Source organism: Rhinolophus hipposideros (genome assembly GCF_964194185.1).
Source record: "Rhinolophus hipposideros genome assembly, chromosome: 8".
Classification (NCBI taxonomy): Eukaryota; Metazoa; Chordata; class Mammalia; order Chiroptera; family Rhinolophidae; genus Rhinolophus; species Rhinolophus hipposideros.
Genome location: NC_138054.1, coordinates 51,068,733 through 51,093,867, shown reverse-complemented (window position 1 = coordinate 51,093,867; position 25,135 = coordinate 51,068,733). Strand labels below are relative to the sequence as shown.

General features: G+C 40.3%; 1 protein-coding gene across 12 annotated transcripts in view; it reads left to right on the top strand.

Annotated features, from left to right (window-relative positions):
* Positions 1-4,754, top strand: part of NFIA (nuclear factor I A) — a gene marked incomplete at its 3' end in the record, with an annotated part of 555,825 nt that extends 551,071 nt beyond the window's left edge. For 8 of the 12 annotated variants that reach the window (XM_081056515.1, XM_081056507.1, XM_081056517.1 and 5 more), the window contains one exon: positions 1,910-4,754. In XM_081056515.1, the coding sequence (XP_080912641.1) occupies positions 1,910-1,927 (18 nt within the window). The remainder of the gene's footprint in view (positions 1-1,909) is intronic. The other 4 variants (XM_081056513.1, XM_081056508.1, XM_081056519.1 and 1 more) reach the window with 1 other exon arrangement.
* Between the last annotated feature and the right edge of the window lie 20,381 nt (positions 4,755-25,135).

The following is a 25,135-nucleotide window of genomic DNA, read 5'->3' as shown; positions in this document are numbered from 1 at the left end:
AATAAAGCCTATTTCAGTGAAGGATTACAGAGCTGCTCTGGGGTAACCTTGTCGGCAAGGCACACACTGAATAGTAAGATGTGTGAAGAAACTTTTTTTTTTTTGCTTGGCTTTTTAAGAGAAGTGCAGAGGCACTGCAGATTTTTGTGTTGCGCTGAGGTTGTGTCCAGAAACTGTGGTATGGAAAACTGCTCCCCCTGCTGACTCACTGGGGCCCAGGAGTTTGCTGCAAGAACTACGACGCACTGTCAGATTTACGAAGTCGGGAATTTCACAACTGACTTCGAAAGTGTGAGAACAGAAATTGTAAGCATTATTCGCCGCACCCAAAGTTTGAGACTGTTTTGTCAAAGAGAGAGCTCGGCTCTAACGTGGATTGGAGTCAGCTCTTAGTAGAGCCTACTAAAAGTTTGGAGTTTGCCTCCCTTCTTTCTTTCCCCCCGTCTTTCTTTTGTCCAGTTAGATTTAGGCCTTGTGTGTTTGCCAGGATGATTTCCTTTCAGGACACAAGAGGCTTTATTGTGTTCCTCAAAGCCTGTGGTCAAAGAATAACCTCGAAAAGTATACAGGATGAGTAGTTTTTCGGTTTAGGTTTAGGTTTTTTCAAGGCCTCTGGAAATCAAAGGTAGCTTGTGTGACCAGGAAATCTTATACCAACCTCCATGTAGCTATCATTTCGCCATTTGTCCCCAGGATCAAATGAGTCCTTACTTTACCTAATTGAATCTCTTGGATACGAATAAGCCTTCATCTGACTGAATCAACCCAAATGTAACCCTTTCTGATACTGTCAACTTAGATTTTGGAAGCATTCACTTTTGCTAGAAGTTGATGATTTTTCTGTGAATAATGATAAGTGGTAAATTTGGTAGGATATCTCTAGAGAAAAGTTGGCAAAAGCTATATACTTTTTTATTTCACTTGAGAAATTGACTCTGATATTTGACCATAGTTGGTCACTTTGTTTAGCTAACAGAAAAGAAATACCAGCATGTAAAGTGATATATAAACAGGCTATTGCCCAAAACTAATCACCTAAGATTTATGGAAGGAAAAGGTAACTGGGCCCAGCAGGCATATGGAAGGAAAAAAATATGAATGAGGGTTATGCAGTGGCCTCATTTGTTTCCCTTAGGACATCATGGTAGCTAACAGGGTGAAACCGTGATACCACTTGATTATTATGTCTTTTTTGAAAATATTGAGCTGAAAGGAGTATTTTGTATCATAAAATCTACCTCATGCACATATGAGGAAACTGAGTATAAGAGAGAAGCTATGACTTGTCCAAAATCACTCAGCATTCTTGGTGTAGCACTTTTTCGACTTTACCTCCACTTACTCTTCTATCACTTTTGATCATCTGTGCCCATTAAGAGAATGTCACAGTAACAGCTACAGTGTCTACATCTCATTGAAAAGGAGATGTTGCAAAAATCATTGGAGTACACATGCATCACCACATAAAACCTCTCCCCTTACCCGTTCTCCATTCATTCAACTCCACTTTGTTGAGAACCTTCTATTCCAGGCACTGGGATAGGTACTGAGGATTCAATGAAAAAAAAAAGGTGGTCCCATTTCCTGCCCTCCTCTAGCTATCCCCACCAGACTACAGAATCTATATATGTATTTCAAGTGGACATAACTACTTTATTTTGTAAGACACACTCAGAACATTAGCCAACCCCAATGAAAACACTGAATTTCAATTTTAGAGGAGTGAGGTCAGTTTCAGTGTCTCAAGATTTACTACTATTTGTCATTCCTTCTCCTCTCCCAATGAGCGACCCACCCCCATGCCACCCTAAATCTAGCATTGATCCTGATTTCACATTGGAAGGACAACTTCTAAAGATGTCGTTTTCTAAATTGCACGTCTAATTGCATTTTTCCTTATGTCTTCCAGTCTTGGTACCTGGGATAAAAGTTGCAGCGTCCCACCATCCACCAGACAGACCACCTGACCCCTTCTCACCTCTGTAACATGGACGCACCCTCAACCCAGCGCGGTTACAACTTCACTGTCAGTGGAAGGGGAGAATCAAATCAACTTGTACATGGAAACAGCAAGCATTATGGTCAAAGAGCAAAGGCCATAACCTTTTGGGATTTTTTTTTTTAACTACTTTAGGGACTGTTGTAATTTTCTCATATGGTGCTGGAAATGGTTAGGCTTTGTAATATTTGAAGTGTTTTCGTGGTAGCGTGAGCATTAGGTGATGTGGCTAGAGGAGGTCTGCCCTTGCTCACTGACTTCCGTTGTAACACACTTTCCTTACAGAGCCTGGCTGTTTCACAGTATTTCATGAATTTACCCATACAGGTGTGAGCCTCCTTGAGCAACCAGGAGGCACATGGAGAACTAAATCTTTTGTAGTAGCTGAGATCTGCAATATATAACTTACGGGACAGTCAAAGGGCAATGTTTTTCTGTAACATACTGGAAAAAGAAAATGCAATTATGTTCCTTTTTTATTTTTTCTTTTAGTTTGGTTTGGTTCAGCAGTCAGCAGTTAAATATATAACATGGCCCGCAAGGACAGTGAATCCACTCACATTGCAGAACAATTCCGAAAATGGCAAACTACTACTACTACTATTCAGTTTTTTAAAAGTTTTGAAATGCTGCACTTAACATTTGGAAAAAAAAAACAACATTTTTTTTCAACAATTTCAATAATGACACACAAATTCACGTGGAAATGGGGAAGATGGTCTGTTTTGACAGAAACTGACAGGAATCAATCAAAACAATCGAATTTTGAATTGAGTAAAGTGCAATTTCATTGGATAGCTAAATATCTTTGTAAGATAGAGATTGTTGAAAATTCTATTTTTGTTTTTCAAGTCCTTTCACCCCAGGACTCTAAATTATTGGGGTAAAAAACAGCCTTGCAAGAAAAAGGGGAGCTATTTTTGCTTTTTATGTTTTTTATTGTTAAACTTGTATCCCTTTAAAAACTGAAGGAAAATTTAAAAAAAAAAACAAAAAACAAATCTAATGGTGCTTTTACCACAATATGTTAACTACATTAAATGCTAATTAATTATTTTCTGTTATCAAAGCACATAACTAAAATGAAGTCATGGTATCTGTTAATTTTATAAGCTAGAAGTCATTATAATGGATTATGCCAATTCTGAAAATTTTTACATGTATCCGGCAACATAGGATTTATCAGTTATCAGACACTTCATTGTACCAGAGATTGTCCAGAAATTTTAAAGACCTTTGCGCCCCTGAACTGGGCTATGGGAAAAACAAACAAACAAACAAACAAATAATGAAACCAATACTGACACAAGCTGGTGCCCATTCAGATCAAGGGTACTTGTTAGGGAAAAAAAAGTTTGCACCCCCAAATGTCCTGTATCTTATGTAAAAAAAAAACAACAGAAAAACAACAAAAAAATAACAAAAAAAAAGTGCAAGTGATTTTTCTACCAGACAGCGAAGCACCCCTTTGCTTCCCATGCAACTTCAAGAAGGTTTCCTATACTATACATATATATACGTTCTGGTTGGCAAACCCTGCTGATCAGAGAAAGTCTCTGCATGTTCTAGTGTTAGTAACTAATTTTTATATAGTTAATGTAGGATAAAGTAGAGTGCATTAAGACACAATATTGTAATCCCTACTCTAGGCACTTGCCTTTAAACTATGTTTTTCAGCCCTTCAGAAGGGTTCTACTACTGTCCTATACAATCAAGTAACTGAAATTCTTGGGAAGACACTTTGCTCCTCATCTTTCCCCTGAAACAATGTTGTTTTGTTTTGTTTTTTTTCCTTAATTTGCACGAAAACAAAAATTCCATATCAATGTGCCTTGCCCTGGATAGCGATTATTTGTGGAATTGTTGCACACGCTCCTCTATTGAAAGGGGTTTTTCCCTAGTCAAGCATTTGGAGACACTTTTTGTAAATGTGACTTTTATGTCAGCCATTGTCAGTTTCAACATCTAGAACTAAATAGAAAGTTAGTTGTTCCGCAGATAGGAGTAGTCTTTATTGTCCTCTGTGGTCAGTGGCAGTGCTATTCTGAGATCTGTAGATGCTTAGAATATCAGTATTTTGGATGTTGCTGCATTTTACAATTTATTTGGAGTCTTCCTTTATTCCCTCCCCAGATATATGAAAATATGCAATACCTGCTTATATCGTGTAGAAAAGCTTAGCGATTATTAATTTTTCTTTTATTTTTTTTATTTGACCAAAGTCGGTGCTGCACTTGACGCAGTGTGTTTTAGGTGTTTGTCTTTGTACTTTTTTTTGTGATTTTTGAATGCACGTGCGCAGGAAGGGCTCCTCTTAGAGAAGCAGTCAAACTGTGAAGCACTAAGCTGACCCTGCTTCAAGCAATTTTGTTTTTACAACTGTTCCTTTCACAAGCAAGCCTTAAAAAAAAAAAAGACAACTTCCTTTTTCTTCAGCTCCCACACCCCATTTTTCTTAGCAGACTGCAGTCAATCCACATTCAATAAAAAGTATATAATGCCCATTTTTATATGCACGTTTTTAAACTTCCAAGTTCTGAAAATTGTTTACTGGTTATCTCTATTTAAGGAAAAAAAAATAAAATAAAACATTTTGGATTTTCATATGTGTCTGATAAGTGGTTGAATAGTCGTTTGGCGCTGTTGTATGGTGTGATTGTCAGTATATGGTGTCACTTCCTATAGCCAGCCAGCATACTTTGCCTTCCCCTATAGCACTTAGCTGGGCATTACTTTATTATGACATATGTGCACTAAAAGAAAGAAAAAAGGAAAAAAAAAGAAAAAAATAGCAGCTTTCAGTGCTTCACAGTGAAGGGAAAAAAGCCTAGACAAACATTTTGTCAGAACCTTGCGATAAGCCAAGGTATTACCAGTAAATTGGTTGTATATACAATAAAATTGCACCCTTTTTTTAAAACAAAACAAACTAAGCAATAGTTTGGGCAGTTTTAGTTGTTTTTAGTGAGCATGTTGTAGTCATGACTGCAAAGAGAGAGAATAAACTGCCCACTCAGAAGATATGTAATTTGTATTGTTGTATAGTTTTATTGATTACACTGATTTATTCTACCCTATTTTATAATGCAGGACTTTTGTAATGTTGTTTAAATGAGGAAAAATTTCTGTCAAATTAGCCTAGTGAAACTTCCAATTGTTCATTATAAAGGCAGCGTTCATAGAATTGCTTTTCTTTCTTTCCCGCCCCCCTTTGGGAACTGGATTTAAGTTTAAAACTCTCCTGTTTCCTTTTTTTTTTTTTTGTAAGTATTTAAATACAGTTATTTTTTTCTCTCAATGGTATAGCATATTCCTATGCTTGAGAAGTATAGGTCTACTGAAAAACCATTGTAAATGGATGTTACAGGTATGCTGTATTTTTGAAGGTATTTTGTTGTATTAAGTTTGATGAAGCTAAAATTAGGGAACTCTGAACAGATTTGCAGGAAAAAAAATGTTTTAAAGGCTTTAAAACATTAGGGAGGCAGTCTAGGGTGATAATGAACAGGGGTTAAGTATTAAATACACTAAGTTACATTTTTGTTCATGTTTCATTGTCCAGAAAGCAGCAGGAAACTGTAGTTCAGTTGTCATCAAGCAGGAAAAAAGAAACACCAACAATCTGAGTGTTTACCTTTTTAGATTAAAAGCCAAGCGAAGAAGTTTGAGGAAGACTTTGGTACCTGGGGTGTGTAGACTGACAGACTGAGGGCTATCAGCATGTGAAGGCCCAGCCCTTGATTCTGAGACACATTGGAATTTTTTTCTCTTCCATCAAATGGCATTAAAAATATTGGCAAAGATAAATCCCTCAAGTCACTTTTCATGTTTTTTTCTTTGGGAACTGAAGTCAGAGGCACAAACACTAAATCTTATCATTTTTCTATACACTTTTTTTTTTTTCTGGCCTGTCCCCTGGCCACTAAAATGCTCCTTTGCTGATCCTCCCCCTAATGCCACTCTATCCATCCCAGAGCCCTTTTCTTTCCTTTGAGGTTTGAACTGTTCTGTTTCTTCACACCCTGGCATGACAGTTCATCAGTGTCAGCTCCTCCCCACCCCAACCCCTCAGCCAGGTGTTGGCTGTAGGCAAGCCAACAGGTACATTTCCCAATGCTTGTATTCTTCACTCCCTGACAGTTGAAATGTAAAGGAACCCAAACTTTCCAGAGTCATGGTATTCAGTCAGCCCACAGGAATATGCAAAACCTATCTCAAAAAGTTTGTCGTTCACTTTGCAAACCCTTATCCCCATATGCTTTGAATTCTGTAGTAACAGTGTCATAAAGTATTGACAAAATCTGGATTAAGATAAACACTTCTTCCTTGTGATTTTTTTTTGGTGGGAGGGAGGAGGGGTTTCTAAGAATGTCATTTAATGTACTTTGCATCATGTCTCTGGAAATATCTTTTGTCCATAGTGGTGGTGGTGGTGGTTTCTCTTTCTTTCCTTTTTTCCTTCTTTCCTTCTTTCCTTCTTTCTTTCTTTTCTTCTCTTTTTTCTTCTTTTCTTTTCTTTTTTTTTCTGGTAGCAGGCCTCCATAGAACAAATTTAAAACACAACTGGCATGGTAATGTAAGGAGAGCTTCAGTGGCACCTCACCACCCACCCTCCGAGATATGTCTTTGGACAGTCTCAGAAAGCTGCACTGCCCACCAGCAGAGCTTTCATTCAAATTGGCTTCCAAGGCCAATTTTGTCCTGAAGTCAATGCATGTATTTACTGTTTGACAGTAAACTCGCTCTGCCTTCTCCACGTCCAAGGCTGTGCATTCGTCTAATTAGTGTCGTGTATGTTTTCCTTTTATTTTTTCCAATAAAAAAGCAGTGGGATGAAAATTGCTTTGATATATAGCAGGTAACATTGAAGCTATTCCATAGCACTTAACTGTAGTGAATACTGTGTCACCAATTCTGAAATCAATTTAATGTTTAATGCAAATCCATTACATGGTGCTATTACAGGCTGACAAAATGATTTACACAAATGTGACAACTTGGGCTCAATTCACTCTGCTTTCCAACAGTGTAAATGCATAGCAGTGTTTATCTGCATGAGAACTATGCACTAATCTATCTGAAGAAAAAAAAACTATATCAACTTTGGTATCTACTTTCCGTTTACTTCAATCCTTGCCTTTTTGGTCATTGTTATAATGCCAGCTTTAGGACAGAAAGAATTATAAGAAAACCAGCATAATACCTGATATATTAAAATGTAGTGCCTGTGAAATCTGTATTATATTGCTCTTCTGAAGTAAGATTTTTCTACACCGGTAGCCTTCGCTGTCTGTCAGTCAGGACCTTCTGGTATAGGTGATGTAAAATAACCGTACAATATTAATGCATGCTACTCCATAATGCTTAGTGAACTGTATGAATATTACTCAAAGTTATGTTAGTCTTTTTTTTTTCTGACTTGGTTCTTGTCAGCTAGGTTTAAAGGTATTTCACTGAGAACGCAAATTCTGTCTTTTCTTGATTTCGGCTGTTTTCAGTATTTTGGAGGTATACATTTACTTAAATTCAGTATTACTTGTGTTTTTGTTTTTGTTTTTGTTTTTTGTTTTCTTTTTCCTAGGGGACAAGCATGGGTGTTTGATTTCAGAAATCAGTCCCTGGCAAGACGTTTGTCTAAAAATGACAGTTTCAATTTCAAGAACTCTGCTACAAAGACACTTTGAGAACATTTCCAAGTGAGGGACATTTTCCTTGACCCTCGACTGAAGCTATGCTGATTCTGAAGCATTTTCTTAATGGACAGTGTTTAGCCAGGTACCCATGCTTGATCCGTCTTCACACCAGACTTCCTCATATTAAAAGAAAGAAAAAAAAAACAAAAAAAAATCTTTAAGAAATCACTTGGCTATTTAGTTTCATGCACAGTTGCAATATTTTCTTCAAAAAAAAAAACTGTACAAATTTTGGGCCCGATTCATAAGAAAAAGAAGTTTGCTATTAACACGGGATTCTTTTAAATATACTTTTTTTTTGGTCTAAATTTAAAACTATTTCCCAAATTAAATAAATTTCATCTCATTTTTTCCCTTTAACCAGCAACCATCTGAGTTTTATGCCTAAAAGGGTTACATAACCAGGTTAGGGGGAACGGGGAAATGGGGAACAGATACCGGAAATGCTCAGAAAGCTAAGGGTGACCACCTGCAGCTGAGCATGAGACCAGGGAGGCAGCAGCATTTGGGGGACAGGACCTCGCTTGTGTGCCAGGTATCATGAGTTTCACATGTGGACTCCTTATACTATTTAATTCAAAAAACATAATTTCTAAAATGCGTCTGGACCACAAGAGTATGTGGTGGGAGTGCCACCTCTAATCCAACCAGAACACCGGGTCATGTGATAATGAATTTTTGTATCTCTGTAGTGGTTTTAAGGACAAATAGTGTCCAACCAATTGGGCTGGTTTTTTCCTGCTGTTTTTCTGCTTAACTTCTCAAAATGACAGAAGTTTTCCCCCCTTTTAATTCTATTTTTTAATTTTTAATTTTTATTATTTTTTTTAGTCATAGTCTATGAATTAGCACTTTTTATTTTTTTTTTAAACATCTCAACCCATGGTCACAAGACCACTGCCTGGCTCTTTGGGATGGAGACTGGACAGGGCTGCTAGCTCCATTCTTTCTCCCTGGTCTCAGACCAGCGTCTTTGCACAGCGAAGGCATTTGGTAATGTCACCACTGAGATACTAATTGAACCCAGAGCCAGAGCTTTATCAAGTTCTAGGAGGTCCTTAGGGAAGACTTTCAAAGGCAAACCACACATGCCCCTACCCCATAGCCCTGACCTCTTACCCATAACAAAGTTCACTGCGGACTTTTCCCGCCACCCTTGGAAATCTGTCCACTCAGGATACCTCGGTTTTACATTTCAAATTGTGGGGGGGAAGAGATTGAACACTTCCAATGATAAGATATCCATTGTGAAACTAAACACCCCCGTGTTAATAACTTGGTTTGACATTTGTTTTTATGAGCCGGGCCCCCTGTGCCTCTAGAATACTTGTATTGACTCTCATAGTTACCCTTTTAGTTTTACTGTGTTCTGTGAAAATTTGTAATTGGTTGAGAATCACTGTGGGCGCCCATTCTTATTCAACTAAATCTCCACAGGTTTTTTGAGCTGGTGTGGATTAGTTTAACTCTTGTATTCAACCATTAGTGCTACCACCTTCTCACATTACAATACAATTACTGGAAGCAAGTACTGCATTTCCTATGCAACAAAAAAGGAAAAATAAAAAATTGCTAATGCTACGGAAGCTGTGTCATCATTTACTTTAAACCATGCCTGGGTTGTTGTATTTGATTGACAATTACGGGTGTGGATTGGAGGTTCCCCCAGAAGACCGGCTTCCTGCACCATGGAGTGCGTGTTATCCTTGATGGAGGTCAGGCACATCACGCCCTTCACAGAGTTCTAATGGGCAGTAATGGTGGTTTTTTCACCTACTTAGACAAATACAAGGCTTAACACTCACATAGTGCTTATAGTACTGTGTTTCCCTGAAAATAAGACCTAACCCGAAAAGAAGCCCTAGCATGATTTTTCAGGATGACATCCCCCGAACATAAGCCCTAATGCGTCTTTTGGAGCAAAAATTAATATAAGACCCGGTCTTACTTTTGGGGAAACACAGTACATGCCTGATACTGTTCTAAAATCTTTAGATAGTGTATCAGTTAAGACCCAGTCAGGAATCAGGAATAGGGTTCATTAGGTTTCCAACAGAGCACTCTGAAGTAGCATAGATATGAATAACTGTAGGCTATAGCCACTACCCCTGGAGCTGGGGAAAAGAGGAAAGATTGGGTCACTAGAACATAGGAACCCCACACAGCTGATATTAGGGTGTTTACTGAGACCGGTCACCATGAGGGTGGGGGCTGCCGCATGACTGGTACTCAGACTTCTGAGGGGATGTGGGGTGGTGGGTGATACGACCGGGGAGAAGGACATAGGCAACAGAATTAGTACTTCTGAGGAGGCAAGGCATGGCGGGTGCTGAGCTAAAAGGCGCTGGAGACAGTGCATCCATCCTCTGCTGCTGGCACATTGTGGACAGGAACTGAAACCGGAAAGAAGTCCCTTCTCTGCCTTCCTTCCTCCTCCTAAGCTCCTGCCAGTGTCTCTCGTTGGCTGGATCTAACCTCAGCCATCTAGGAAGGGAGTCTGGAAAATGTACTGAGAAAATTTCTACCCCCACAGAACAGTATAGGACAGTGGGCTTGGAGACCAGAGACACTAAGTAAATAAATGGCACATATATCTTAATCCATTTAGTCTTCACAACCACCTTATGAGCTAGGTACGACTTTTATCCCCATTTTACAGATGAGGAAACTGAGGCAGAGAGAAATTCAATAATTTACCCAAAGTCGTAAAACAAATGACAGGTGGGATTCTAATCTAACAGGTCTGGCTCTAAATTCCATCCTATAATCACTACAACATATTGATTCAATTATTTATTCAATAAGTATTTTTTGAGTACCTATTATGTGCCAGAGACTGGGCAACTATTCTTGTGAAGTATACAGTCTAGTGGGCAAAATTGCATTATTCAAATAAACACAGCAGCAAAGGTAAGCATGGAGTTGTGATTAGTGCTAAAAAGGATTTACATTGCCGTGAAAGCCTCTTGAGACTAGTAGGACAGATAGAAATTAACCAGGCGAATGGTGAGTGTAAGGGGTGGGGAAGGATAGAGGAGAATGTTTTAGGCAGAAGGAACCGCCTGTACAAAGAGCATGTAATAAAATGGAACTTTCCACCTATGAGGGACGGGGGAAAAAAGCCTGTTTGGATGAAGAAGAGAAAAGGAAAGGAAATAGGATACAAGATGAAGCAGACATTTAGATCAAGATATTGCACGGCCTTGCAGGCATATTAAGGACTTTTGTCCTACCCGTTAAGAGCATCGTAAAACATGTATCAGTCAGATTAGGCTAGATATGTGTATGCTGTGACACAAGTCCAAAATCTAAGCAGCTTACAACAAAAATGTTTACAAATCATTTTGCATGCTGTAAAGTGTTGCAGCGTGTTCTGTACCTTTGTACAGTGTGTTCTGTACCTTTATACAGAATCTCGTCATTCTAGGACCCAAGGTAAAAAGCAGCTACCATACGAACCACTGCTGGATGTGTTAGCATGGGGAACAAAGGAGCATGGCAAGGCAAGCACTGGTGTTTAACAATTCCACCTGGAATTGACACACTCAACTTCCACTCACATTTCACTGGCCAGACTGTGTCATGTGGCCATGCCTTGGTTCAACAGGACCAGGAAGGAAAATCCTCCCTCAGGGAAGGATAGAGGACATTCTTACAGGTTAGTCTGAGGAGAGGAGAGAAAAGCATGCCATGTGGAGATGGGCTGAGTGGAGAAGCCCAGCGAGAAGGCTACTGCAGCGAGAGGTCATACAGCTGGGCTGTGGTGCCATGATACAGTAGAAGAGAAGTGGGTAGATCAGAGAGATTAATAAGGATATTAATGGCTACTGCATATTGAGCTCTTTTATGTGCCAGGTGCTATAGGTGATTGGTGACTCAAGGACATTTCTGACTCATGTGAATAGAGCAATTCCGCCCATCCATGCCTTAAGTTAGAATCAGTTACTACCTTTCGGTTACCATTCTAGCCAAGAGCAGACACTTTGGTTTTCATTATTTGGAGTTCAGAAATTGGAATTAAAGTCAGTCAACACCACTCCTTTACTGACATTTTCTGAGACAGATCATGTGTAGGTACAGGATTCAGGGGTCAGGGATGAACGCCATACCAAGAGCAAAGCGCCAACTCAGGCAAAGGCTGCTTTGGTTGAATCTTGGCTCTGTATTTTATTACCTCTGAGGTATTGGCAAGTGCCTCAGTTTCCCCATTGGTAAGATGGGAATAATAATAAGAGCACCTAACTACCTCACAGGCTCTTGTGAACAGCTGATGAATTAACATTTGTAAACTTACTAGCAGTGGCCTGGCACATTGTAAATGCTATGTACGTGAATGCTGTAACTAAAAAATAAATAAGCTGTTCCACAATGTAGCGATAAGGCATTCTTTCCGTGCACTGGTGCCATAAGGTTTCATACTTGTCATGTCCAGGCCTCCATTTGGGTGAATTATGAAAAAAAAAACTTTCATCCAACACCTGCCTCAGTTAAGTGGGAAGAAATAGCATAAAAAATATAGTCAAAGGTTTGAGGACAAACATACTTGGGTTTAAATCTCGGTTTCTCATTTAATTAGTTCTGTGACATTAGGGGCCTCAGTTTGCCTGTATATAAAATGGAAAGAAGAATATATCTATTGTATTAGATCATTAAGAGGGCTAAATGAATTATGCATGCAGAACACCTAGCACAATTTCAACCACATAACTATTACTATTTACAATCCTGGACTGGTACATTTGGTGCATCCCTAAGGAGAGAAACCCCGACACCCGGGAGGGCAATATTGTACAGTGGAAAGAAGCCTGGATTAGAAACAAGAAGACTTGGATATGAGTCCCACTTCCACTGTTTATTGGCCATATGATATTAAACAAGTTATTACACCTCTCTCCGAGTCTCAGTTGAGAGAGGCCCAAATGGCTTAATGAACACGAATGAGAATGTGCTGGAAGCACAATTCCAGCACCAGACACTAAAGTAGATTGAACAGAACCCAGCTAGAAGCCCCTACCTGGCTATGGTTCCTGTTTCCCTCAACAGTATTAACTGCCAGGGAAAACATCTCCTCAGGCAGGGAAAGTAGACCAAGAGAAGTGGTACTAGTCATCGTTTTAACCCTTCAAGTTCTGGCTCCTTGATAAAAAGACGTGGTTAAATTGTAGAGGTCTTACTGGTCTTTGAGAAACAGGGCCTCCCTTGACCTATAAGGAATGAACTATCTTCTATTCATCTCTGAAATACATATGCCCATTCTACATTCACTTCCCATCTGGCACATTCAGCTTGAATTTCAAGTTCATTACACTGAGTCCTGGTAAAACAAACAAAATGTAAATGTATTTCTGCTATCAGGTTTAAATTTTTCTATTATGGAAAAGTACAAAATAGAACTGATTGTGACTCGCAATGAACTCCTACCCCACCCCGTACCCCATTCACTTCTTTACCACCCCCACGTTATTTGGAGGCAAATCTCAGGTATCATATATTTCATCCATAAATATTTCAGAATACATCTCTAAAAAACAAAGACTTCTATAAAAATATATTAAAATACCATTTTCACACCCCAAAGTATTTACAACAATTCCTTAATATCATCAAATAACTAATCGTTATGCAACTACTCTCAGCCGTCTCATGATTTTTTTAAGTAGTTTTTCCAAATAAGGTCCATATACAAAGTTATATTGAGTTGAATGTACCATCTGTTTCCTGCTGGAATCCTGACTGATGGAATGATCAAGCCAGCATGGGCTTCCAGAATCTCTCTCTTCAAATTCCAGCAGAGGCTCAGATTTATTCCCATGATAGATGTCAAAACAGTAAATCTTTCCATCTTAGTTTATCCTAGATTCAGAAGGCTGGACTCAACCTTCAAAGGTCGCTGAAGTCTGTTTCCCTGCCTCCAGCTAGGAACCCCACCCCACCCCACCCCCGACTGCTCCTGTCAGAGGGAAGTAAGTATATCTTACTTTGAAGATCTCCAGGTAAGGAGATACTATAACTCATTCCAATGTCTTCATACTCCCTGCCTGATAAATCTTCCTCCTGTCTAACACAAACCCCTCCTGTTACAGGTGAAGCCTGTTTCCTTTGTCTGCTCCCTGGCACAAGCTGAACAGAAAGATCCTTCATTGTTTGAAAATAGGCATTAAATCATCTTTACCCTTCTCTAACTCTGAAGTGCAGATCAATGAAAGCAGATCATCCGCTCATGCTAGTCTCAAACCTGGATGTTCTTGGAGAATCCTACACTGTAACAAACTACTGGAAGAATGAGTTCTTAAAGGTTTGTCAGAAGGAGGAGGGAGGGAAAGATGGAGCCCAAACCTCCGCTGAAAGGTGGCTGACTGGGTTTTGGACAGAAGTGATGGGGAATTCTTCTCCTTTGATTTACCTGTCTACTTGGCCATTTACCCTCACCTGTTATTCTGACCCTGAACTCTGGAGGGTGCTAGTTTGCTGGTCGTTCCTGGCGCTGCTCCACCTCTGCTCCACCTCAGCCCTGTGCTTCTTCGTCCCTCTCCACCCAACTGTGCTTTCACTGGATTGAAACTGAGCCAGCCACGAACCAGGAACAGCAATATACTTAGGATCTGATAAAATAAACCTCAAAGCCCACAGACCATTGTTTTAAAATAAATTTTATTAAATTTCAAAATTCAGTAATTAAATTTTGAATTTCTCCCCAGCATGCAAAACAAACAAACAAACAAAAGAATCCCAATTATATATTTTAAACTATTTATGTAGATTTCTAAAGTGTTCTCCAACCTGACACACTTTGTTTCCATTCCTGTGTTGGTAAACATATTCATGCAGGGTCTGTTTCATTCCTATGAAGGCATAAATGACCTATATATCTGCCCCTACTTCTGTCAATTAGATGCCCAGCTGTGAAGCCTGAGAATCAGCACAAGAGTAGGTGCTTGGCTGTGTCATTGGGTCAGCCCATTTAATCATTTAATCCTCCTAGTAACCCACTAATAGCAAAGTAGATGCTATTAGTCCCATTTAATACGTGAAGAAATTTTAAGACATAGAAAAATTAAAATCACCCAGCTAGTAAGTATGAACCACAAGGGTTCACCTCTGAGCCCTGAAAGCTGAGTGAAAGCTATTTAGACAAAGAGAAGTGCTACCAACTAATGCTGTAGGATATTTATACCCCAAACGTGCATATAATTAGGATTTGTAGTTACCTCACAACACTTAACTTTTTTCAAAATAGTCAAAGAGAGATCTGAATAATTTTTACCACCGCTTGAGTGTGCTTTATAAATATTTTGAACAATTCTTGTCCTTTCAGAGTGGGTGGTCAGTATATGAACCATCAACAGAACAATTGATTACCCTGAGCAACATTTACAGGGAGTGTGGGGTCTGCAGTGGGCTGAGTGGGGCGCATGGCTCTGGAGAACACACAGCCACATCTATCACACAGGGCAACTGGTGTTCTCCTCCTCTGAGAGCTCCTGAGAAGTTAAGTCAGGACAAATCCTCAGTCATGGCAGAAAACGCCAGGTATTTGTCAATGGCATAACAAGGGGAAGTCAGAGATTCACACTCTGTGGCACTGTCCCTTTGAGTGACCTGAGCCTGTGGTCTCCTGGGATTGAAAATACACAGGATCTGGACATAGGGTCCAGTTTGGAGCTTAGAGGTAATGCTTTGATACCTGGCTCAGCAGGTCTGGGTTAAAATTGTTCCTCTGACACTGTTACATGCTGATTCGTCTTAACCATTTCATATCTTAACCTCAGCACTCCTCATTTGTTAAATGGGAGGACGGGGTTCTCACTGGATGAGAAAAGTCCTTGGTAAACAAAGGAAGGCCATATACAAGTTGACAGTTGGATTTTAAGCGCTGAAGAGATGGTGTGCCTGGAGTCAGCCTACGAGAGTTGTGCTGGCTCTCGAGTCATTAGGACCCTCACTCCCTCTCCCTGCCATCTCGTGACCCAGCTGCTCAGTCCGGAAGACACTGCACTTTGATCCATGTGGCTCGCTTCTACTGAGATTCTCATTGGTCAAACCTAGGTTGTCCTTTTGGAAAGTGGGCAGCTCTGTTGCTTCCAGGCCAAGCTGAGCTGGGGCTCTTTAACCAAAGCGTTGGAGCTGCAATGCATAGAGTCCAGCCCCTCTGCTCCACAGGCAGCGTCTTAATGATTCTCTGAAAGGGGTCCAACTGTAGTAGAATATCCCTGACTTCCGCTTTCTCAGGTTCTCATAAAAGGTCACGGTGGCCTCTTTCACCTCTTCAATTTCCTTAACCCATCTTTTTGAGGCTGTATTCCCAAAAAATTAGTAGGGTGGAGTGTTTTTCCTGGGCACCTAGCAGCTATGTTTCTTAGCCTTGAAACACAAAAACATGGTAATGATTCTCTGAGGCTAGGGAACTCAGGTCAGAGAAGCTGTGCTAGCTTCTTGGGATGGGAGAACCAAAAATATCTTCCTTATTTCTGGATCGATTATAATAAGAGCAAACTTCAAATTAGCATCTCCATAATTGGCCCGTATTCGTGAGGACGAAGTACCAAGCACTGTGCTAAGTGTTTCCATTACAACTATTATCTGATTTGAATCAAAGGTAACAAAATAATCTGTGCATCCTGAGATGCCCCAAAAACATTAATGACATGTGCTCCCACCTGCTCCCCTGGGGCCACTCATTGCTTGTCACCCCTACCTCCCCCCAAGGAAACATACATAAATTAACCTGCAAGGGAACTGATTGCTTTGAACAGAGCCCATTCCGAAGCCAAGACCTGGGCTTCTATACAAAAAGCTCAAGGAGCACGGCTCCCATTCTCCGACTTTAATTTGAACAGACTTCTGAAGAGATCAAAATGTTTTCCTCCCTTATCCAGGAAAGGAATGATAAACGGGCCCTAAGCGGAGAGAGGTGGAAAGAGTTTTAGAAGAGAGAGATGTGATGTTGAGAATTTCATCTCGTGTCCCCCCTGGTCCTGACAGTGGCCGGGAGGGGAGGCTGGGGAAGGCAGGAAGGCACATAAATACAGGAGAGTCCTGAGGGAAGAGAGGGGCACAAGAGGAGAGTGGCATGCCCATGCTGTCTTGATGGAAACATGGACATTGGGAGAGTGGGCCTGCTCACCACTGTGATGCGTGGACTCTGCTCCCACTCCCCGCACAAGAACGCAGGACATGGCGAGGCCAAAAAGGAACACCCACGGAGCCATAGATAGTGGAGTCATACCACTATAGTCTCGCTGGCGGCTGGGCTGGAGACACAGGAAGCAGGAGCCACACGATCCACAACCTGCCATCCGCTTCTCTGCCAACCAACCCAGCAACGTAGCCACGGCAGTTATATTAGTGGCTGATGGCTCACTGGTTACAGCTGATGGCCGACTAGTCACAGCTGATGGCCGACTAGTCACAGCTGATGGCCATCTACTACCCGAGTCAGCACCTTTCCACGTGAGGCCGAGAGTCTGGAAACTGCTCTCTGGGATTCTGTCCCCACTAGAAGGCAGCTGACGGGGCAAAATGATGCACAACAGAGGTGCTCATGAATGGACCCCTGGGAGCAAGGGAGGAAGAGGTGTCCTCCGGGTGAGTCACTCATACCAGTGACTGCCCAAGAGCTGAAGGTACCCTAGCTGGAGCAACCCCCAGGTATCATCTGTGACAAGAGATGAAGGACAGTAGCATCTCTGGCAACATAACAACAAGACACACGGGAGACTGAAATGTACCCCCCACCTGTACCCATTGCTGCCCAGCTGTAGTCACCTGTTTGCCCCTAGCATTGGAACCGACTGCAGAGGGGCGAGAAGGAACTGGAAATGGTTTTGAACTGGATGTGGACCTAGTAATTTTAAATTGGACAGAAATCACTGATTGGCCTGAATTCAACCAAAATGTCTAGATTGAGTTGCCTACAGAAAGACAGCTTGGAAGCTGAGAATCAGAAATGAAAACAAGTTACATTTTTTACATGCCCAAATGATCACTGTGAAATTGCAAACCCTCCACATGTATTAGGAACTACGAGTAAAAAGAGCCCGGACCCAGATCGTGGAGGCTGACTCCCTTCTTGGGATGGGAGAAGGAAAACAACCCTCTCATTGCTTCGGCTTTTCTGTAGCAGCAAGGGCAAACCACAAATAATATCTGAGTGAATTGATCTGAAAAAATCGTGAAGATAATGGCAATTGCTACCAAAATTGAGAACTGTGTGCCAGGCATTTACCAATGTTATTTCATTTAAACCAATGAAAATACTGCCTGCATCACACCAAAGATATTATTCTGCCTAATTTAGGTGGGAAGGAGGACTGTGCTTTCCAATTATTCTTCCCTAGGAGGTCCTGCATCTCAGAGTCCCTATCAGCTACGATGAGAACAGTCAGGACTGGAGACCAGGTACTAGGAGGTGTAAGATTCCTAACATGAGCGCTGCCCTACCTCCTTATCCTGCTCTTCTGACAAACAAAACCCCTGAACACTGCATCCCCATTGAGGTAGAGTGAATCAAAGAGCTTAGGGACAGTCAGTTAGGCACTTGCTGGGATGTAAAATTTAAGAGAATGCCAAAAAACTCAGTAATTAAGGTAATAGTATAGTGCAAATGGTTTTTCACTAAAAATTAATGCAAAAGTACTCATAATGAACAAAATATCAAAATTTCAAATAAAGACAGGCTCTTTTACTGATTTTTCCATTTGTCTTGGGCTTTAGTATGGCTCGACATGTCACTGTGCCTCATCCTAGAAAGGAGAAAGAAAACTCTCTTTAGTCACATGTCACATGACTGTACGTGAGGAAAATTCAAAGAATCTACAAAAAAGCTAAGTAATAAACGAGATTTGCAAGTGTAGTAGTCTGCTCAGGCTGCTGTCACAGAGTACCACAGACTGGGTAGCTTAAAAACACAGAGATGTATTTCTCACAGTTCAGAAGGCTGGGAGTCTGAGATCAGGCTGCCAGCAAGATGGGTTTCATTCTGAGGCCCCTTCTTCGGGCCTGCAGGTGGCCACCTTCTCTCTGTGCTCACGTTACCTGTGTAGGCTCAGCAGAGAGACAGACAGCAAGCTCTCTGGTTTCTCTTCTTATAAGGGCACTAATCCCATCATGAAGGCCCCACCCTTATTACCTCATCGAACCCCAACTATCTTCCAATGACCCCATCTCCAAAAACCATCACATTGGAGGTTTAGGGCTTCGTTATATAAATTTTGGGGGAACACAAACATTGAGTGTATAACAGCAAGGTCACAGGATACATGATCAATATACAGAAATCAATTATATTTTTATGTAATAGTAATTAACAACTGGAATTCAATGTTTAAAGCACCATTTATAATAGCACCCCTCAAAAAATACTTACGTATAAATCTAATAAAATATGTTCAGGGTCTGTATGGTAAAAACTATAAAACACTGATGAAAGACATTAGATAAGATACACCATGCTTTTGGATTGAAAGACTCAATACTGTTAAAATGTCAATTCTCTCCGACACGATTTGTACAGTCAATACAATCTCAATGAATATGTCAGCACAATTTTTTATAGATATCAACTCTCTGATTTCAAAACTTTTATGGAAAGGCAAAGTGACTAGAAGAGGCAAAATGATTTTGAAAAAGAAGACCAAATAAGAGGTTTCACACTATCTAATTTCAAAACTTACTATAATGCTACAGCAATCTAGATAGCACACTGTTATTGGCAAAAGAATAGTTCCATAGATCAATGGAACAGAATAGAATCCAGCAATAGATTCATACAAATACAGTGAACTGATTTCTGACAAAGATGCTAAGGTAACTCAGTGGAGAATGGATAGTCTTTTCAATGGATAGTGCTAGAAAATTGAACATCCATATGCAAAAAAGGAGGCAAAGGAGGACCTCGATTTATACTTCACACTTTGTATAAAATTTAACTCAAAATGAAATATAAAACTAAATATACAACCTACATTTATAAAATTTCTAGAATAAAATATACTAGAAAATCTATGTGACCTTGAGTTTTGCAGAGTTCTTAGCTACACCAGCAAAAGCATAATCTATTTTTAAAAAATGATACATTGGCCTTTATTAAAATTAAAATTGTTCACTTGTCAAAAGACATTGTCAAGCAAAGGAAAAGAAAAGCCACAGACCAGGAAAAATATTTTCAAAGCATGTATCTGACAAAGAACTTGTGTCCAGAATATATGAAGAACTCTCATAAATCAATAATAATAAAACAAACAACCTAATTAAAAATAGGCAAAAGATTTGAACATACACGTCATCAAAAGAGAATGATAAATTTTATTGCATGTAAATTAAAAATAAATTTTTTTTTAACTTAAGGGATTTAGCTAAACCATATGTACATAACATTTTATAGCTTTGAGTACATATGTTAGCAAATAAAAAAGGATAAAATCAATGCACTAAGGATTCAACCCAAGAACTTTTAGAAACCACTAAATTATGCCCAAAGAAAGTAGAAAGAAGGCAAAGATAAACAGAAAGAAATATAATAAAAGATTAATCAAACATACAACAGAGGTCAACAAAGCCATAAGTTGATACCTTGAAACAAACAATAAAATTGAATGCTCTGAGGAGAATAACCCAATAAAAGAGGAGCTTAAATGCATAAATAATCAATGTCAAGATTGAAAACGGAGACATAACTATAGATAAGGTGGTCATTAAAAATAGTATAAGAAGTTTATAAAATACTAGTTTTATCCCAACCAATGGGAAAATATAGCCAAATAAATACTAGTTTTATCCCAACCAATGGGAAAATATAGCCAAATAAATATCTAAGGACAAATTCCTTAGAAATCCTGACACTAGGCTAAATAGAAAATATGACCTGTCCTATTAAAATGAAAGTAATAAAAACCTTCCCACCAAGAAAACTCTAGGTCCTAATATAGGTCCTAATATCTCCAACAGAGGCTTCTACTAAATATTTAAGGAAGAAATGATGTTAATAGTTTGTAACTCTTTTAAAGAATAGAAAAAGAGAGACCCCTCTAACAATTTCACCTTGACACCAAAACTTAACAAGGATATTATGGGAAAGAAAAATTATAGACCAATCTTCTTCATGAACATAGATGCAAAAATCCTAAACAAAATGTTAACACTGAATCCAGCTTTACAGTAAAAGGAACAAACAGCACAGCTGGTTTTGTTGTATATCAATAATGCAAGATTAACTTCGCGTTCAAAACTCAAAGTAATTCACCATATCAACAGAATAAAGGAGAATGCTTGCTTGCGATAAATCACTGAGCTATAGATTTTTATGTTATGCACTTGCCTGTATTTGTATCCTATTTCACAACTTAAAAATAATTATATAATGAAGGCACTTAAGCCGACTAAGCCCCCCTGTCATTCATACATCTTTGACAACTAGAGATACGCAGTTTTACAAAGTTCATTGTATGGCTGAGCTTGCGAGCAAGAAAGAGAAATCCTCGGGTTCTAGGCTAGCTGCATCTGGGAATGTAGCCAGAGCGCCTAATGAACCTGGGGCAGCCCAGCAGGTGGGGGTTGGAGGCCTGGGTGCCAGTACTGGTGACGGGGGCTTCGGTGTTACTGCCAGTGCTAGTGTGGGGTATGTGGAAGATTAAGAGCTCAGTTTCACACCTTTTCAGCTACAGATGCATGTGAGACATTAAAGTCAAGAAGGCAGTTGGTGGTTAAATGTCCGTAGTGCAGGGACAAAAAGGTAAGCTAGACATTGAAACTTGGGAATATGGCCCATGGGTTGGGTTTAAAGACTGTCGTCAGGGCCTTGAACCCCATAGCACTCTGTGCTTTCCTCTCCTGTAGCACTTGCCCCACTAATACTGACATTTCCCACTTATGTATCTGTCTCACCCTCTAGACTCAGGGCGGGAAACATTGCTGTATCCTCAGTGCTGAGTACAGCAAAGGTATTCCGTAAACATGCTGTTGGTGACGGTGTCAAACCACAGCAACCCAAGGAAAATGTGACCAGGCTATAGACATGATGGAAAAGCAGGTGAGCCAGGATGTGTTGGAAAAAGGAGAGATGGGCCTCCAAGGGCCACCTGGGAAGACTCAGAGGAAGAAGTGATGTTGGAAATATAGCGGAGCCATCAGAGAAGCGGAGGCTGGTGCCACCTGGGGTCCTCTTCCTTCAGAGTTTGATTCTCAGACATGGTTTGGTTGATGGATGGTTTCGGAAAGTCCCTCCACCTTGAACCACCCTGCCCTCTTGCACTCTGGGCCTGTGTGCCCATGAGAATATGATAGGAACAACCCACACCCTAACGTGGGATCCAAATTCCTACTTCTTTTGTCATCAGAGCTTTATCTACTCTGCTGTAGCAAGTCAGGGTGTCTCTGTACCTTTAGTCCATAAACCTGCTTTCAAATACCTCGAGCCACCTCTAGCTGGGTCTGTGAAAGATGACTAGAGTCCCTCCTTTCTGAGGAAAACTACCACCCAGCTGATGAAAGAAACATCTCCACTGCAACCAAGTGCTTGCCCATGCCAGGTGCGTGCTACAAGAGTGGTTGCCTGACTCACCCTTCTTTCTGAATAACATTTGGTATCATTGCCAATTCCCTTGGAACCCTCAGCCTCACACCTGGATACCTGGGGTGGGGGTGGGATGGGGGCGGCAATGTGCATGTGCGCCAGGATCACAGCCCAGGGGTGGGTTCTTGACCTACTTGCTTTTAATCCCCATGGAGGCCGAGACATTACCAGAAACAGCCCCAAGTCTGACTCCTTTTGAAACCGAAAGGAGACTCAGGAAGATCAGGGAGCTATATATAAGCTCCTTTTAGATAACCTGAACACAGAACAAGGGGCCATAATTATAATGGTACCTAAAAAGGAAGAAAGATGTTTACAAAGTAATCATACAGAGAATATGTTGCAGACTATAGCAGGCAAATAACCTTGGCATAGAAAAAAGAAAACAAAAATCCCTGGAAGAAATTGACCAAGATATCACACTGCGTCTTCCCCATGCTCTATATGTGTATGCCTATACTATTTTCCGAATAAGTCTATAACTTATTAATGCCTCTTCTATGTATATCTTGGAAAATACCAATACACATTTTCTTAAGACATACTATGGATGTATTTATCATCTTGTGTTCTAATTTGGCAGACTGAACTGGCACTTCTTGAATAATTATAACAGCAAGAAAAGCTCCTGCTACATGAGTTCAGTGCTTTCCCTGCCAGGCATGGTGTTCATTGGGTTAGTGATGTGCAGGTTTTAACCTTGGTGATAGCTGTGTCCTGAAGTGGGGGCAGAAGCCATATTGCAGTGGGCTGTCCAATGAAACAGGGCAGGAGAATGAAATGTAAGAGCAAACTTGTTCGGGACGTCTGGTTGTATACGGGCAGCCACAGGAAAGGGTTTCTATGAGGAGGTTGTATTTGTTGGCTTGGACTGCCTTAACAAAATACCACAGACTGGGTAGCTGAAACAACAATTTATGTTCTCATCCTTCTGAAGGCTCAAAGTCTAAGGTCAAGGTGTCAACGTGTTTGGTTTCTTTGGAGGCCTCTCTCCTGGACTTGCAGATGACTGCTCTCACTGTGTCATCATGTGGTCCTCTCTCTGTGCACACATATGTCATTGCGCATCCAAACTTGCTCTTCTTAGAAGGACACCAATCAGATTGGATTATGGTCCACCAGGAAGCCCTCCTGTTGACTAAATCACCTCTTTAAAGGCCCTTTTCCCAAATACAGTCATGTTCTGAAGCACTGGGGGTTAGGACTTCAACATATAAATTTGATTGGGACACAATTCAGCCCAAAACAGAAACCAGGAACATTTTTGTTTGTTTGTTTACTAGGTAAGAGACAGGATTTTTAAATGTTGTGGAAAGACCTTAAAGAGAAAGAGAGAACAATTGATAGAGGAAAAGCCCTAAGGCTGGGGAGGGCTAGATGCAGGATTCAGGGGAAGGGGCCCTGGCCAGGAGGAAGGAGGCCTCTTTCACTGCCAATGGAGGGCGGGAACAGGCAGTGCAGGTACAATCTGTTTCTCTGTGATTGGCTGTGAGAAGCTGGTGAGTTTTGTGGAAGAGTGTCTGGGAGCATAAACTGGAGACCTGAAGGCAGTTTGGCCACATGTGTCAAAAACTTTTAAATTGTGCATGCAAATTGACTTAGACATTCCACTTCAATAAATGTATCCCAAGGAAATACTTAGGGGTGCACATCAGGATCTAGTCATAAGAATGAGTAGATAAACAGAACCACAGTGTTGTTCATAATTTTAAAAAGAGCAGAAAACAACCTCAGTATCCAACATGGAGGGCTAGTTAAGCAAACTAGGGTAACTTCTTAAAATATTACACACATATTTATAGTCAATGTTATTGACTATATTCCCTATGCTGTACTTTACATCCCCGTGACTGTTTTGTAGCTACCAATTTGTATTTCTTAATCCCTTCACCTTTTTCACCCTGCCCTCAACACCCCTCCCATCTGGCAATCATCAATTTGTTCTCTGTTTCTATGAGTCTGTTTCTGGTTTGTTTTGTTTGTTTGTTTTGCTTTTTAGATTCCACATATAAGTGAAATCATGTGGTATTTGTCTTTCTCTGTCTGAATTACTTCACTTAGCATAATACCCTCTAGGTCCATCCATGTTGTCACAAATGGTAAGATTTCCTTCTTTTTTATGGCTGAGTAATATTTCATTGTATATATATACCACCTCTTCTTGACCCAACCTTCTGTTAATGGACACTTAGGTTGCTTCCATATATTGGTATTGTAAATAGCGCTGCAATAAACATAGGGGTACATATATCTTTGAAGTCGTGTTTTGGATTTATTTGGATAAGTACCCAGAAGTGAAACTGGTCATAAGGTAGTCCTATTTTTCATTTTTTGAGGAACTTCCATACTGTTTTCCATAGCAGCTGCACCAATTTGCAATCCCACCAACAGTGCACAAGGGTTCCCTTTTCTCCAAATCCTTGCCAACACTTATCGGGGGATCACTTCATAGTTAGCGTAAATATCTAACCACTATGGTGTACACCTGAAACTAATATAATATTGAATGTCAACTGTAATTGAAAAATATTGTTGAATAAATGAATGAAAAAACTGTAGCACACCTATTCATAGTACCCTGAGAGTGCCTGCCCCCATCAGTTATAGAAATATGCTTACTAAGATGGAATGAAGAGACAGTGTAGCTTTCTATGAGGAGATGAGGGGCAGACAATTATACAAAGAGTAATCATGCTTTTTCTTTAAGAAGGTGGTGGATAAATATATAAAACAGGAAAGGGAGCCCATGTGTGTGTGGGAGGCAAAGGTCAACTGTGGTGATCTCTGGGTTGTGGGATTTAGGGCGCTAATTATTTTCTTTTTGCTTACCTCTAGTTTCCAATTTTTGCCACAGTGAACATATTATTTAAGCAA